Source organism: Phyllostomus hastatus, unplaced genomic scaffold, assembly GCF_019186645.2.
Source record: "Phyllostomus hastatus isolate PE091 unplaced genomic scaffold, TTU_PhHast_1.1 phas_contig_948, whole genome shotgun sequence".
Taxonomy (NCBI): Eukaryota; Metazoa; Chordata; class Mammalia; order Chiroptera; family Phyllostomidae; genus Phyllostomus; species Phyllostomus hastatus.
Window position 1 is genome coordinate 1,372,058 of NW_025333993.1, and position 16,353 is coordinate 1,388,410.

A 16,353-nucleotide genomic window follows, 5' to 3' on the forward strand; every position below is an offset into this window, starting at 1 on the left:
AGAGACTTCTCTGTAAGTCCAAATGGAGACCTTCCCCTCAATAACAAAACAAAACAGAACAGAACAAAACACGTCTGCTGTGACTTTATCCGAAGCCCCACGATCTCTGGGACCGCATCTCGCTCTTCTCATTGTTTACGTCTTCACATTCCCCGGTGCCTGCTGCGTGCCGGGCCCTTCGTGGGACTCTCCCGCGTGTTCTCATCCGTCCTTACAACATGGAAGGTGTGGGGGAGCGGGGTGAGGAGCGAGGGAAACTGAGGCCCAGGGAAGGAAAGGGACCCAGTGTCCCCAGGGTGCCACCACTCCTGGTAGGCCCAGCCCTGGGTCCTCAAGAGTGAGCTCTCTCTCCAGCCTCAGCCTCCACGTCGCCCCACCCGGCCCCACCCTGGGGCACCCTGGAGCTTGGAAAGCACCTGTGAAACTGAGTCCCTTAGTCAGAAGAGGCACACCTGTTTGACCGAGGCGACCCGGACTTTCTGTGGGCCCTCGTCCCCAAAGCTGTCCTACATGGCTCTGTTAACCGTTGGTGGGAACCACAGATTGAGTGGGAAATGGCAGTCTGATGAGTCCCGGGAAGCAGAGGGGCGACCCGAGCCTGAGTTAGAGTGCGATGGCCCCTCCGACATGCCGGCGGAGCCCCACAGGTCAGCACAGCCTTCTGCTGAAGGGAGGAATCTGATTCCAGGGTGGGAGGGCATTATGCCCTTCCTGTTCCGGCAGATGAGAGTGAGGGCCCCAACTCCCACGCAGCCCGTTCCTCTCCGGAGAGACGTGGGATGGCCTGCTTTTCCGTGAGTGCTCAGCGCTTCCCTTATCCTAACCATGCAAATGCCGTGCATCACTGAGCAAAGTGGGCACACTGTAATTACATTCCCTTTCTCCTGCAGCTTTCTGGTTCCCCCCCGCCCCAAGATGATCATTGCTTCACTTTTTTGCTCACTGCTCTCCTTTAAATTTAAAGCTCCATGTCTGCCTCCCAACAGATCTGTAATGCACTTTGCAGTGTGATTTTCCGCACGGCCAAGCCTGTCAGTTCATCTCTGCATTCTTACGAAGGTTGGGGACCCCCGCTCAGTCCAAAGGCCATTGCCCCACCTTCTACCCTCCTGGGTGCCCTGACACCATCCTTTGGGCGAGTCAGGGAAGCCAGAGTACCAACCACCTCTTCAGCTACTTCCTACGGAGGGAGGAAGGAGGAAGCCAAAAAGAGGAAGGATGAGGGGAAGTGGGCTTGGTAGGGGTGATGACTGGGTGGGAGGTGTGACTGGGGCGTCCAATCAGTGAGCAGGAGAGCTGGAAACTCCCAGACTCTGGCATGCCTTCCCGCCTTTCTAAGTCACCTGGCTGCCCCTGTGTGGACGTGACCTGGACTGCACTGAGGGATCTCCAGGGCCCTGGCTGGGTCACGCCCTGCCTGTTGCTGTGGACCTGCAGAGCTGTGCATCTGCAGGGCATGGAGTGAGAAAGAGCTACTTGGAGGACTTCCCTGAGGCCACACTGTCTCCTGCTCTGCACCTCCATCCCCAGGGTATGTGCCAGCCCCCCCCCGCCCCAGCAGCTGCTTCTGCCACACACTCTCTGTCTCAGGGGGGCAAAGGGCGCAACCGCTGAGTCAGCACTGCAGGAGGAAGTTCATGGTAGGAAGAAACTAAAAAGAAAATAAAAACAAAGATGGGGGAGTATCAGACAAAGACTAGGGCTGGGTGGCTGGGAGGGAAGCTGGCACAGAGGACACAGGCATGAGAAGGAAGAGCCGAGAGCTGAGAAAGGGCTGCCAGCAGCCTGCTGTCCGCCCTGAACGCCCTCAAGGCAACCCAGGTGAGGTGGCTTTCTGCCTTTGGGGTGATGGGTGATACAGGGGGTGGGGCTGGACCCTAGGCCCCTCCTCTGATGGGCCGACCCTGGTGCCCCCGACTCACTCAGCCCCACCCACCAACACAGCATTGAGGGCTAAGGTGCCTGATGCTCCAACCTTCATCCCAGCACTGACTGGTGGCATGGCCCCCTCCACCACCGCCCCCCACCTCGGTCTGCCAGGGAACCTCTGTAAAGTGGGGCCAGGTCCCCTTGCCTCACATTCTCCATTATGAAAATGCTTCTAATCTCTAAACCACCACAAAAGAGCCCCCTTTCCGAGTTCTCGAGCTCTCGGGCTGTGTGTTGCTGGCACATGGCTGGGTGGGAGGTAGGACTAGGTGCTCGGCAAGGAGATGAAAACAGCCCCCCTCTCTCTGAGCTCCTCCTCCGTTCTACACTCACCTGGCTGCTGCCCCCTGCACCCCCACACCTGGGTTACACTGCAGGGGACCCCTTCCATTCTGCCTTTTACCAGGGCTGGCTGGGACACGCCTGTCTCCTGACTAGGCGCCGACGTTCTGGACGGCTCGGGCTGTGTGGCCTCTGGACGTCCACCCAGCTCAGCACCGGCCAAGGTCAGGGCGTCCTCCCTGATGCCTGGTGACATGCAGCCCATGTTCGGAAGGCCTGAGTAAAAGTGACAGCCAAGGGAAGGTCTTGGCTGACTTGGGGAAAAAAGGTTATTCCAGAATATTCTGTCCCCAGTCTCACCCACTCCTGCTTCGAAATGCAAGCCTTGCCTGTTTTAACAGTTCGCCTGGTAGCACTTTTTACACTTCCTTTTTCTATTTCATTTGATAAAATACACATAAAATAAATTTAACCATTTAATGGTCTGTACCGTTTTTCAGGGCACAACTCGGTATTGTTGAGTATATGCACGCTGTTGTGCAGCCGAACTCTGGAACTTTCCCATCTTGCAACCCTGAAACTCTGTGCCCGTTAAACAACTTTATACACGTTTGTGAAAGGAGATAGAATAGTTCGATCAACTCACATGTCTCCAAATCTGCTTTAATAATGACCAACGTGCGGCCTATCCTGTCGTGTTTACGCCCCTCCTCACTCTCCCCCATCCCTCCCCTCCCAGCTACTTGGAAGCGAATTCAAAACATCATATCACGTCATCTGGGATATTTCAACTTATAAATCTAAAGGATGGGGATGCTTTCGTATAATCACGAAACCTTTGTTACCCCTAAAAATACTGACAGTGACATATACCCCATGCAGGTGATTGGCCAATGTCTCCTAAATCTGGCAGTCCACAGGACCTTCGCCGCGTCTCTCTCTCGCTCTTCCCCCTCCCCCACCCCCACGTTATCGTGTGTAATTTCCTTGCTCTCGTCTACGTTCTGTGACAGACTCAGGGTAAACCGAGTCGCAGGACGTTCTCTGCCCTCCCCGGACAGACTCTGAGTCTGGGCCCCTCCCGCGACCTGGCTCTTTTCTTCTGTTGTCTGAGCGTCTCCTCCTCCCTCCCCGTTCATCCTTCTTTCTCCTCGACTCCGGTGGTCACAGTCCAGCATCCACGGGACAGAGGGCCGTGTCTTTCTCTTCCCATCTCCTGTGCCCTTGAGCTACTCACCCACCCCGCTCTCTGATTCGCTCTCCAGCTCTGGTGCAAGTAAATATTTTTATTTCCATAAACAAATGTTCGTCCCCCACGGCCCCGTTTGCTCCTTCTCTGACAGGTCCGCCGTTCTCTCTGGGTGCTCAGTCTGCAGGCCGGTCCCCTCTCCTGGGCAGTCCCTCTGTGGCTCCCTGTTCCCTGCAGGGCACGGGCACCTCCTCAGCACTGGAGGCAGGCCCTCGGGTCCACCCTGGGCCCTTCTTCCGGGCGGTTCTGCCTCCTTCCCGTCGCCCTGCCTCTCGCTGTGGCTTGCACAATGCATGGCACTTTCCACCATCTGCCTTGTCAGTGTGCTCCTCTGACGCCCCCTCAGGAGCCCATATATAGCAGAGAGGCTGGGCCACACGTGGTGCAATCACCCACATGTAACTACTTCCTCACTTTCCTGGCCTTAGAAGAGGAAGACTTGCGCCTTCACCATCAAAGTCTGGGCTGGCCAGCGTCCTCCCAGACGTGCCACAGAGCCAGCCTGGGGAAGAGTGGGCAGAAGCTCCTGCCAGCGTAGCCGACGCCCTGCCACGGCCGGCAGGACATCAAGCGGGGTGAGTGACATCAAGGCACCTGTGTCTGGGCCGCTCTTTCAGTGCAGAGCAGTTTGGCCCTGTGGCTCTTCCCTGGAGGGTGGCTGTAGCCTTTCCCCAGGGAAGCAGCCCCAGTTGGCCCGGCCCTGCAGGGGGCCCTGATGGCCTTGGTCCCTGTCACCCACCCTGGGATCATCCACTCTAGGCTCCCTTTTACTGAGACCCCATGAGGAGGAGCGCTGCACCCACCGCAGGCAGAGCTGTGTGGGACTGATGGGAGTGTCTGTCACTGAGCACTCCGGGCCCCGGGGTGGTGGGAGGGACGGCACGGATCCCAGTCCTCGGCTTCTGGGTCCCAACAGCCACAGACACTTGCTGAGCCCCCGAGATGAGGGCTGCGAGGCTGGCAGAGCCAGAGGAGGATGGTAGAAGGTGTAGGCCGGGCTGTGTAGGAGGGCAGTGGGGCCACGCCAGCTGTGCCTTCCTTCCCCTTGCCTGAGTCAGTCCCCCCTCCCCTCCTGCCCCCAGAGCTGCCTGCGCTGGTCTGTCTCCAGCAGAGTGTGGGTATCTGTCTGAGTGTGCATGTTCGGTGGGCGTATGTGAGGGGGGTGTGAGTTTGTGGTGTGTGTGAGTGAGTGTAGGTACGTGTGAAGATGTGTATTAGTGTGTGGCATGTGTGGATGTGTTAGTGGGTGTGTGTGTCTAAATGTGGGTGTATGGGGAATACATGGGGATGTGTGCGTGTGTTGTATGAGTGTGCGTGTGTGTAAATATCTGTGAGGCATGTGTGTTCATGGCATATTTTCTTGCTGGTGTGTCTGTCACTTCTTTCAGATTCTCAGCACTTTACACAGTCGGGCCTGAGGATGTGAGAGTGCTGGGTGACAGTGAGTGTTCGGGAGACAGGCATTCGTTGTGTGACCTAAACCGGCCTCCTGGGGGGCTGTCCCGAGGTCTCCTGGGAGTGGGGGGGACTAGAGTCTGGGGTCCACCGTGAGCCCCTCCTCAGTCCCACCTCCCCCTCCACAGGCATCCAGCCCCTGTTCTCTTCTGCCGACGGCGGGAGTGTCTGTGTGTGTGTGCTGGGGACCCTGCTGCTGTCCCCGGCCAATCTCCCTGCACCTGAGCGCTCCTCCTTAGGGGCACCTGGGACCAGGAGGGGGAGGAGAGAGGAGGAGGGGCCACTGTGACAGGAAGGGGAGATGAGTTCTCCGCCGGCTGAGGGCACCGGGGCCTTGCAAACAGCGAGGAGGCCAGATGCTGGGGCGCTGGCAGAGAAGAGCTGTTGCGAAGCTTCAGGAGGTCCTTCGTGCCGCAGCCACTCCGGTGCAGGGCCCCCACCCCACCGGCGCCTGCACTCGTCCCCTTCGGAATCCCGGGTGGGCATCCCCGTAGCACTGCCCTGAGGGCGTCTCTTTCCCGCCTAGTCCTGGCACGGCGCTGGCTGAGCCCACATCCCTCTGTACTGCATCCTGCGCAGGGTCACAGGAAGGCCTTACTCTGTGGATGCCTAACCTCCAGGTGACCTCAGAGGAGTGACCAAGGGCATGGTTTCCTGAGAGTGAGCTCAGGGTCTGAGGTGTGCCAGTGTTTCTTTTTCTAGCCGCTGAGCGAGTTGATCAGCAACTGGCAGAGGCGCCTGTGGACAAACGTGGGCTGAGGGCACTCAGGGCTGCCCAAGGGCTTTGCCCAACGGGGGAGGGGGCAGGCTGGGCAGCCAGACACCCACCCACCAGCCTCGGGTCTTCCCGCCGAGATCTGGGTGGGTTTACCTGCCCTACAGTTGCCAGCTTGCACGTGATTTTGTATGGGGAGAGGAGGCAGCCCAGGGCCTGGCTGAAGTTCTGCAGAGGAGGCGCTGCTGTCTGGGGCAGGGGAGGGGCTGTCCGGGGCAGGGGAGGGGCCGTCCACACCTCGTCCCACCCAGAAGAGCGTGATGTAAGCAGGATGCTTGGCTTCCCATCTGTGAAATGGGAGGGCCGGGCTGGGCAGCCTGTAGTTTAAATCCCAACAGACTCTATAACCAAAGCAGAATCCACGCCTCACTCCCCAGGTGTGGAGGTGTAGGGGACAAGTGGACAAGGGATGTCTGTGTCCAGAGAGGCCCCGGCCAAGCTCCCCAGAGAACAGGGCTGCAGATGGGCCCCGTCCCCAGGACGGGGCAGCGCCTAGCCTGTGGTGATGCCATGTGACCCAAGGTCCCGCCAGCTCAGTGGAACGCATCAGCGGGGCTCATCGTTCTGCTCGCTTGTCACTGAGTGAGCATCCCACAGTCCTGCCCGAGGCGATGTCATGGGCGACTGGCTCCATTTTTGCAGATGGGGACACTGCCTGCAAGGGGTTGGTAGTGCTTGTGTTCCCCCAGGGAGCTGGGGACCTGGCCATGCCAGGCCCCTCTGCCCAGCGCTGAGCCCCTTTCGGTGAAGTTCTGGTGACACCCACCAGACAGACCTGGCGGGCGTGCTCACTGCCTGTTTCCCTTTGCACAAACTGGACCCAAAATGAGGCTGTCAACTGTGTCATCATCTAACCTCCGACCCTGCCGATCCCCGTGGGACTGGTACCCTGATCGAGGGCATCTGCCTAAATACTCTACCAAAGGGAAGCCGGCAGCTGGGCAGGGGCGGGGCTCCCGAGTGTCAGTGGGCCCTGTGATCCTGAGCCACCTGGCACCGGCTCTGACCGCAGGAGCTGGGCCTCCTCTCCACACATGGGCTTCCCACGAAGCCGGCTTGGCAGAACTCTGCGTTCAGCCCTGGCAGCCGGGCCAGATGGGGAGAGGGGTGCTGCCCTGTGCTCAGACAGGCAGGAAAGGGCCTCCAGCAGGGCGGGCTGCGGGCAGAGTGGGAGTTCTCGACAGGGCTGGTGGTTTCCAGTAGCTTCCACCATTGGCGAGAGGGCGCCGTAGTCACGTGGAGCGGGCGAGGTGAGGCTTGGCAGGTGCAGCCACGTCCTGGAGCTGCCCAGTCTGCGACCCGGGCAGGCCTTTCTGCTTCGGCCCAGGGCTCCTTCCTCTGCATTGGAGCGTGTTCCTGTCACTCCCCCTTCCAGCAGCCAGGAAGCAAGGCCCGGGAGAGTTCAAGAGCAGGCCGACCCTAGTTTCTGCGTGAGCCCCTCACATGGGCCCCCACCCAGCGCAGAATCCACACAGCGCAGGTCGGAGAAGGGCGTCGTGTGGAGTCGTTTCGGCTCCGGGGCACCTGTGGTGTCACAGCCCCTGGCTCTGATTTGGGGGGAAGAGGAGCGGGCTCGGAAGTGCCTTTGTGGCCTCCAGAACCTTCAGAGCAGGAAACCGCGGTGCGGCTGACCTTCATCAGCAACAAGCTTGTTAAAAACACCTCTAGCAAGTTTCCATGAGCCTGGGTGCCGGTCTCGGCACCTGAAGCAGTCAGGGTCCTCCAGAGAAGCAGCACCAATAGGATGGGGGTGTGTGTGTGCGTGTGTGTGTGTACACGAAGAGAGATTTAGTTCAAGGATTTGGCTCGTGCCACTGTGGGACCTACTGTAAGTCAAGACTGCAGGGCAAGCCAGAAACCCAGGAAAGACTTGATGTTGCAACTCGAGCTGGAAAGCCATCTGGTGGCAATACTCGCTCTTCCTCCAGGGACCTCAGTTTTCTTAAGACCCTCGACGGATTGTGTGAGGCCCACCTACACTGTGGGGGGCAATCTGCTTTCCTCCAAGCCCCCGATTTAATGTGCGTCTCATGTGAAAACGTACCTTCTCCGAAACATGTAGACCGGAGTTTGGCAAATACCTGGGTACTGTGGCCCAGCCAAATGGGTACATGAAAGTCGCTGTCACAGCATCCTTGGTTCTGTTTAGTAAGGGAGGCTCCGCTGGATACAACGGCTTGTCCGCAGGCGCTGAGAGCCTGCAGGCAGGTTTGAGAGTGCTGGCCCCGGGGCCAGGCTGATGCGGTCATGCCTGGGGAAGGCACCGGCCCTGCTGGGACTGTGGCACGGAATAGCGGGCAGGTGCAGTTCGCTCCCTGGTGGATGGGAGTGAGCTGAAACCGTGAGTGCAGGCTGGAGCCAACAGGGTGGGTGCTAGGAACACTGCCCGGTCTTGTTCCTAAGGGCCCCACTGTCCTGCTTGGCCGTCTCGGCACGGGCCACCTCCCACGGGCAGAAGCTCCCTCAGAAGACTGGCTGTGTCTGCCCTGATCCCTTGCCTCCCTGCCAGGCCTCCCGCAGCCACTGCCCTCCACCCAGGAGGTGTCACAGGGTCAGTCACGGCCTCTTTCCCTTTGGCAGGAGATGTGGGGGTGGGGTGGGGTTCAGGCCTCTTGGGGGCTCAGATCCAGCCAGTCTGAGATGAAGAGACCTCCATGCCCACGGGGTGTCATTCTGCTGCACTGGATGCTTCTGGGAGAGGGTCACCCAAGTATTGCACCCTGGGTTGCCGCTAGAAGTAGTCTGAGGGGTTTGCTGGGGGCCGGGGAGCTGAGGCAGGGCCTGAGGCTGGCCTCATTGACAGCGAGACCTCACTGAGCCAGGGCTCTCCTCGCCTGGGGAGCCCTGGGGACAGCAGGCCACCCCAGTGCCTTGGTGAGCATCGGGCTACCTGGGAGCACCCTGGGCATGGGGCGTGGGTTCGCTCGCTCCCAGTGCTTTAGGGTCTGGGGAGGGGGGCGCTTGCAGAGCCAGTCTACGGGAGCAGCGCTTCCCTCCACTTCATTTTAGGTTGCGTGGATGTGGCCAGGCTTCGGCTTTTGCAGTGCAGTGGCTTTGGGGTGTGATGGCAATTCAGCGAGAGTGTTCAGGGGGTGTTCGGGCTCTGCAAGGTCTTGGCAGGGGTCAGAACCCCAGAAGCGGGGAGGCAGCACCCCGAGGGGAGAGAGCAGCAAGCATGTGTTCAGTGCGTGAATGCGGGAGGGCCCTGACGTCAGCGGTCCGTCCTTCCCACCACCACGGGGCCACCAACCATCCTCAGAAATGCCGGCAGCAGGGACAGAAGCTTCAGGACCACTGCTCCGCCACCAGCGAGCGGGGATTTTCTTAGGTGAATGAATATTTTAAAAACTACTATGTATGCTTATTGTAGGAAGTTTGGAAAATGCAAACAGGATAATAAAGAAAATTGCAAATACTTACAAGGGCGCCCCCCTCCCCCCTTGTAAGTGTTTCTCTCCTGTCCAGGAGAGAAACCCCGGGCCGTTCTGGTAAACGTACTAGTTTCCCACACAGTCACTTTTTACCACGAAGATGAAGCCATTCACACATTCTCGTTGCTGTGCAGGTTCCGCTGGGTGGGTGTTAGAAATCTTAAAAAAAAAAAGATGTGGCCCCCCCACAGCTGGGCCGGAAATCTCTTTGCTTCGATAGCTCTGCCTGCCCCCAAGCTCCCGCTTTCTCAAGCTCCCTGACCAGTGGCATCTCCTCCTTCGTGGGATGTCCGTCAGCCCACGGCCTTTGCCGGGGCCTATTTGCTGTTTTGCCATTAATTTCTGAGATCTCCTTGAAGAGGAAGATCACCACTCCCCTTTCACATTAGATAGTAATTACATCTTTTCACCCGTCACTCATTTTATGTCCCCATTTGTTGTTTCGGAGTCACCTCTCTTCTTGCCCTCTTTTCCCTTTAGGTTTTCAATGTCACATAGACATTCATCTGTCTCTTCTGGCAATTTATTCCCTGAAGCTGAATGAACATGCCTGCGGTGTGAGGGACCCTGGGAGGGGGGTCCCTGACAGCTGGGCGCCGGGTGTGCGCCAGTGGCCAAAGACCGACTGGCCGGGCTGTGGGGGGGGGCCTCGAACCCCAAGAGCCAGGGCCCCCGGGGCTCTAACCCCTGGCTTCTCAGTGCAGTTACAGCCCAGGAACTAACACCACCCGCCCTGCCTGGTCCCACTCTGCCTTTCAAAGGCCTCCGTGATTATCCTACATTTTTCCCTTCCAGGGGACCCGTTTTATGGCTTTTCCCCAGGAAATGGGTTTCGATGTAATTATCCATTTTTGCTTTCGTGTTTGCTTTCTGATTCACCAACTTCCACCCCCTTTTCGTTGCTCTTTCACTTCTGGATCCTCCAGCCCCGGACGGGAAGTGGCTTTCCTTTACATCCACCATTAGAGCATCTAGGGCATCAGCTTCAGGTCCCCGAGGGGCCAAGCGCGCCGTCTCCCTGCACAGAGGGTGCTGGCCTCGCCTCCTCTTCCACTGTTTGTAAGCACTGTGTGCGGCATTCATTTCCTCTCCGACTGAAGACAGCTCTTTTCAACCAGCATGCCGCGAGAATTTTTAAGACAGGCAACACCTGACTATTTAGTCAGGGGCACCGACCTCTTTTCCCTTAGACTGTCAAATTGAAAAATGCAACAGCCAACACGACAGTAGCCGTCTGGTGTAAATGAATCAAAACTATACCTATTGCTTTGGTCAGATCTTGGGAACAAGTAGACATTTTTTGGTGCTCTGATTTTAGGAATTAGTTTGTGTGTGCCACAAGAGGAAAAGGTTGGAAATCACAGACTTAAGAGATAGTTGGGAGGGGGGATGGGTATAAGGGGGGCAAATGGTAGTGGAAAAAGACAACAATTTTTTTAAAAAGAAATAATAACGTTTTGAAATTTCTAGTTAATGTGCTGGGCGGGGCGCGGAGAAGTCTTGTTTTATTCCATTGAGTCATAAACTGTGTATCTTCAAACTTCAGCTCTCGCACGTCACCCACAGTGAAATTAATAGCTGTGACCACGGCCATGGGCACTTGGACTGTCTTTGGGGCTGGCATTCTGGAGAACTGTAGGCTCTGTCCTCCTCAATCCTCATGCCCTTTTAGTCCAGTGGATTGGTCTAAACCTCCCAGACAAGGGGGCGGGGCCCCTGCCCCTACCGGAGCTGAGCTGTGCTCACTTCTTGTTTGCATTTACGTAAAGCCGGTACGACAGATCACATCCTGACACTGCGATTTTGACAGGCTGAGGCCTCTTTCTCATCCATGGCAGACGATTGCTTTTTTCTCCACAAAACAGCCCTGACTCACCCACTCCCAAGTGAGCAGGGACCCCCCTACCTTCTCCTCCCTCTCCTCCCCTCCCCTCCTCAGAATGTCGTCTATGCTCGTGGCCCCCGTCGCTTGGTTGGGGACCTCTTATAAGTCAGCACTGAGGTGGCTTTAGACTCTGACCCCAAAGGGCAAGGCCAAGCTCCCATTTCAAGTGCTGGTGGTCAGCGCGGCCACGGCAGCTCGAGTGGCCTCGGCCGAGGGCTTGGACTTGGGCAAAACGTTCCTCTCCGGCGGCGAGCCCACGCCAACGCCGGCTCTCCCTGACTCACCGGCTTCGCCTCCCACTGCTTCTTGCTCAAAGTGGTGTTTCTCTTCGAATGTTCCCTTTTCTCCTCTGTCTCGCCAAATATGGGTATTTTTTCATGTGTGTGTAGTTTAGAATATTTTCTTTTTTCTTCTAATGCTCCTTCCGCATCTCAGAACCCAACTGCTTAGCACTTTGTTTGTGGTGAAGTGGGCCCCTCGGTAGCTGCCTTCACTGGGTGCAGAGTGGAGGGTGCTGAGCCTGGTCTTTTGGGAAGCCCGCTGGCACAGGGAACTTGGGGGGTACCACTGCCCACAGTTCCGCTGGATTGTGCCATCTGTCCCCTAGTGGGCAGGGCCCAGGTCCTCACAGGCTGGTGGGGTCTGGGGTTTCTCAAAGAGCTTAGCTCAGGGTTTTGTATCTTGAGTCTTGGTGATGGGCGCTTCCTAGCTCTGGGGAGATGGCAGCCTAGCTGGGGAAAAGGCACTCAGCCCTCCAGCAGAAGGGAGGCAGGGGGCTGTCTGTCGGAGCACCCCCTCTGGCACGTGCTCTGCAGGCCTGGCTGGAACCTGCACCCTCCCCCTCTCCTTGCTCAGCCCTGGGGCTCCCACTGGCCTGCTCGCTCCCCGGCCAGCTGTCATCGCTGATCCCGGGGCCCTCGGGTGTGGAGGTCGCTTCACACATGATTGCAAGCCAAGCCTGTCCTCCCCAGGGCCGGGGACAGGCCTGCAAACCCCTCCAGTTGAACAGAGGAAACTGAGGCAGAGTGAGCCACTGAGGCAGGCCCGCCACCCAGGCGCAGGCCCTGCACAGCGCCGGTCCAGGGATCGGCCTCCAGGACAATGCCTAGAGGAGAGCTTGGTCTGTGAGCGTGGACAGGCTGGATTGGGGCAAGGCCTGGGCCTCTGAGGTTCAGCCCTGGCTGCCATGCTCAGCCACTGGGGCCCTGTGCCCTGGGGCCCAGCGAAGAGAGTCCTGCCCCACCTAGCCCTGCTTGCCCACAGCCAGGAGAAGCACTCACTCCCACGCTCCATGCTCCGCCTCCTTCCCTCTGCCCACCCAGAGCTGCACGTATCTGGGTGTCCTGTCCCCACTCGCCTGTGGGGCACACAGTGGCGGGGTGGGGCCTTCCGCAGTGGCCATTCCCACTGCTACTGCAAGTGAGAAGTAGCACTTGGGGAGAGCGCACCCCGCTACCCACCCCTCCCCGGCTTCCTGTGGTTCAGATAAGGCCTTGCGGCCTGCGGGTCTTGCCCGAACAAAGACGCGGTCCACTCTCCATGGGGGGAAGTGCAGCAAGGGTGACTGTGTCCAGGTCCCTGTCCTGCTGCCGCTCGGCCCCGAGGAGTTTACAAGCTGGTTGTGGTGACGGTTGGGGGGTGGGGGACAGGTCTGTGGCCACAGGAGGGGGCAGAGCTGTGTTTGTAGGTCCTGCCCCCGAACCAGGGGATCCACTCGCTCTGCCAGACCACACGCATAGTTGGGACATTTGGGGAGGGGTTCCCTCATCCTCTACTCGGAGCCACCTTAGCCTCAGAAGTGGGGGTGCTATCCTGGGGTGGACTGGACCTTGTGTCCTGGGGCAGTGCAGGTCAGCTGAGGATTCAGTGGGCACACTCAGGGCACCAGTCCAGCTGCCAGAGTCTGGGGGACCCAGGTGGAAAGCTGAGGCTGGTCTTGGCCGAAGCCCATATTCCACAATTGAGGGACCACAACGGGTGGCCTGGAGCGAACCGAAACTGCCTCCCCTGCTGGCTGTGCTTGTGACCCAGGAAGCCAGAGGCCGCCGGGGTTCTGCTTTCGACACAGTTGGGAAGAATTGAGGGTTCTGTTTTGACACTTCCAGGCCCTGAGTATAATCTTGGTGAGAAGCAGGGAGCAGGGTCACCTCCAGAAAGACGGGGACTTGGGGTTGGGTGGGAGAAAAAAAAGGGAGAGCCGAATCACCCACGGTGTGTACGCAGAGACCCATGGCAGGGACCACGTGCACCCAGAGGCCTGCAGGCTGCAGCAGGGACTACGCGGTCCCCAGAATAGGCAGGCGGGCTCTGGGCTCTGGGCTCTGAGTTGGGGCCTCTGCCAGCCGGGTGGACCCACCCTGACTTGGGGACCCGAGGCCACTCTGATGGCCCACCACCATTAGGCAGTGTGTTGGGGGCAGGGTGCCCGCGGAGCCTCAGAGGCCCAACCCAGCAGAGCAGCTGGCATCTGAGTTACTTTCAGGGTGAGTTGTGCTGATTTTTGCTTCTGATAAAACACGGCTCCTTCCTGCCTGTGAACTCCTGGCTTCTTGCTGCTCAACACCTTCTCCGCTTCCTCGGTGTCAGATAAAATGTCAGAGTCAGTGACAGTGTTTTCAGACCGGGGGACCCACCCACCCCAGGAAGCCCTGCTTCCCCTCCCCTGCTGTTCTGAGGGGCCCTCGTTGCTCGGTGCCCAGCCCGGGTCTGCGGCCCCTGTGGCGGCCCCTTTCTGGTCCCTGCCCAGTGGGCTGTGGCTTGGAAGGTCCTGCCTCCGCCCCCGAGAACCAGAACAGAGTTCGAACATCAGGCCTGGGACCCTGCACTCACGATCGTGCCTCTGGGAGCATCGGCGGTCAGTGACCACTGACTGAGCCACTTCGCTGGACTCCCTGTCCACGCCCCCCGCCCTGGCACTGGGTTCGTGAGGACAGCAGGTGTGCATCAGGAAAACAAAGCGACGGTCAGCTACGGCTGGTGCCCCGAACAGGCAGGTGGTGGCTCTGCCTAACACTCCCTCGCTCCTCAGTGCGGGGCGCCCTCGGCGCTCGGGGGTGGCTTCTCCTTCTGGTCCTGATTCTGCCGCGTGTCTGTGTGTGGTCGGCATGCATTTGTTTATGACGTGTGTGGTATGTGTGCACATGTGATCATGTGTGAGACATGTGGTTCACAGGTGTCTCTCTGTGTAGTGTATGCTCGTGTGTGTTGTGTGTTCATGCATGTACTTATGTGCTGTGTGTGCTGTGGGTATGTACGTACGTGTGTGCCCTTGTGTGCTGCTGGCATGAGGCCCCCTCTCTGCTCCTCCTTGGAGGCCCGGCGGGCCCAGGGGTGTGGCCACCACCTTGCAGGGTGGCCAGGGAGACAGACCGTGCTGGCCTCACCCAGATACTAAACACCCTCAGCAGCAGGGTCAGAGCCTCCTGGCTCCGTATCTCCAGGCCGGCGAGGAGGGGCTCCATGGGCAGGAAGCCCCAGACTCTGGGGTCTGAGGACTGTCACCAAGGCCCCGTCCCTCCACAGGAAATGCTGCGTCAGTGGTCCCTGCTGCTCACCCTCTCCGGCCTGCTTTCCCTTGGGTCCGGTGAGTTCTGCCGGACATTCCTCATGGGGAAGGGTGGGGAAGGGTGGGGAAAGGTGGGGAAGGGTGAGGCCCACCCTCCCACCCTCCTACCCTCACACCCTCACACCCTCTGGAGGCCACTCTCTGTATCCTGGCAGACACAGGCCCCCTGGCTGATCCCATCCCTCCTGGTCCTCCTGCTGACCCTCCTTTTCCTTCCATCTCCTGTGTGTGGGCTTGGTCATTTGTCCACCCACCCCTGTTCGCAGCCCCTTGTGCCTGCCAGATTCCACATGGGGTCAGCAGTCCCACTCACAGAGCCTGTCTCATCTTGCCCCCAGTTCTCTCCCAGGAGTGCACCAAATTCAAGGTCAGCACCTGCCGGGACTGCATCGAGTCAGGGCCTGGCTGTGCCTGGTGCCAGAAGCTGGTAAGAGCTTCCTTCCTGGCTGGTCCTTCCCACTTGCACACCTCCCGGGCTGGACCGCCCCCCACCCCACCCCGCCTCTGGAACTGTGGGCACCCAGGACCATCACCAGCCCCTTTCCTAGTGGGACAGGAGCAGAACAGGGTAAAGGGTAGTCTAACTCACAGACAGACAGGCGGACCCGACGCTGTCCTGGAGGCCAACCAGACAGTGAGGCTGTGCTAGGTTGGGCTCCCTGTGCTAGGTTGCTCCAGGCCCTCCACCCTGGGCCCTGGAGGCAGGAGGCAGGGGGAGACGCTTGTAGTAGGGGCCAGTTGCATGCCTGTGTCCCCTACAGCCCTGGGCACACAGGGAGGGGAGAGGCAGTCCAGCTTTCAGAATACGATGAGAAGCGGAGAAGTTCCCTCCTGGGACCCTAATTCCCTCTTGTCGTTTTAAGGGTGAGGTCCCTGGGAAGAAACGCAAAAGCCCAGGACGGCCAGGCTTTTCCCCCCTGGCCAATATTATAATGCAGGAACACACGGTGCATTCAAATGTCACGTCTCCTTCGTCTCCTTGAACGTGGGACGTTCTTCTCACCCTTGACGTGCCCGAAGCTTCAGGACAGCAGGGCTGCGCGCTGCCCCCACTGTGCGTTTGTCTGCCGTTCCCTCTCATTCTGTCCGGGTGGACATTTGGTGGGAGCCCCTACAGGCGGCTCCTGCTGTCACTGTCCCACTATTGGTGACACCGGCTAGAGCCGCTCTTATCGGGCTTGTGCACCGCAACGTCCCTATTTCCCCTTGCACGGAGAAGTGATCTGTGGGGAGGTGCCTGAGGCCCGCAGACACTCTGCCCCGTCAAGCTTCCACCACGAACCTCGGCCTCCATCCCTGATTTGTGCCCGATCGGTTGTCAGTGAGACGGCTGGTCGACTCCTCATGGCTCTGACGTCAGGAGAATCCCCACCCTCCACCTCTCTCTCATAGGTAGGGACCCGCTGATTTTTACTGTGTTTGGTAGCTTATAAACTGTCATCGTCGTTTTGACACGTTCTCGCTCACATTGTTCCCAAGTTGGCCATGGGACGCCCCTCCAGGCTGGCTCCGTGACCTTGGTGGCCCCAGCCTCGTTTTCGGGCGCTCTCGTACCCTCGGGGGTAACGAGATCTCCCAGTCATGGAATCAAGCCCTCCTCTGAGGCTTCCTGGTTCCCTCCCCCGAAAGGCCTGACTCCAGACGCCTGTGAACAGTTCCTCACTGTCTCGATCCTTCCACACACAGAAAGCTGTCTCTGAGTCGCCAGCCCATGCCCCTGCCCCAGGCAACCTACGGGAGACATCGGTGTGGTCGGTGCTCCTCCTCCGATGGGGGTGTCGC

At 58.9% G+C, this 16,353-nt stretch overlaps 1 protein-coding gene across 3 annotated transcripts in view; it reads left to right on the forward strand.

Annotated features, from left to right (window-relative positions):
- Positions 1-1,355: 1,355 nt before the first annotated feature.
- The window catches only part of ITGB2 (integrin subunit beta 2), a 29,566-nt gene continuing 14,568 nt past the window's right edge, over positions 1,356-16,353 (forward strand). The window contains exons 1-4 of one of the 3 annotated variants that reach the window (XM_045852634.1): positions 1,356-1,531; positions 3,889-4,035; positions 14,529-14,589; positions 14,910-14,998. In XM_045852634.1, the coding sequence (XP_045708590.1) occupies positions 14,532-14,589; positions 14,910-14,998 (147 nt within the window). In that variant the 5' untranslated portion in view covers positions 1,356-1,531; positions 3,889-4,035; positions 14,529-14,531. Of the gene's footprint in view, positions 1,532-1,696; positions 1,822-3,888; positions 4,036-13,727; positions 13,996-14,528; positions 14,590-14,909; positions 14,999-16,353 lie in introns of those variants that run through there. The other 2 variants (XM_045852635.1, XM_045852636.1) reach the window with 2 other exon arrangements.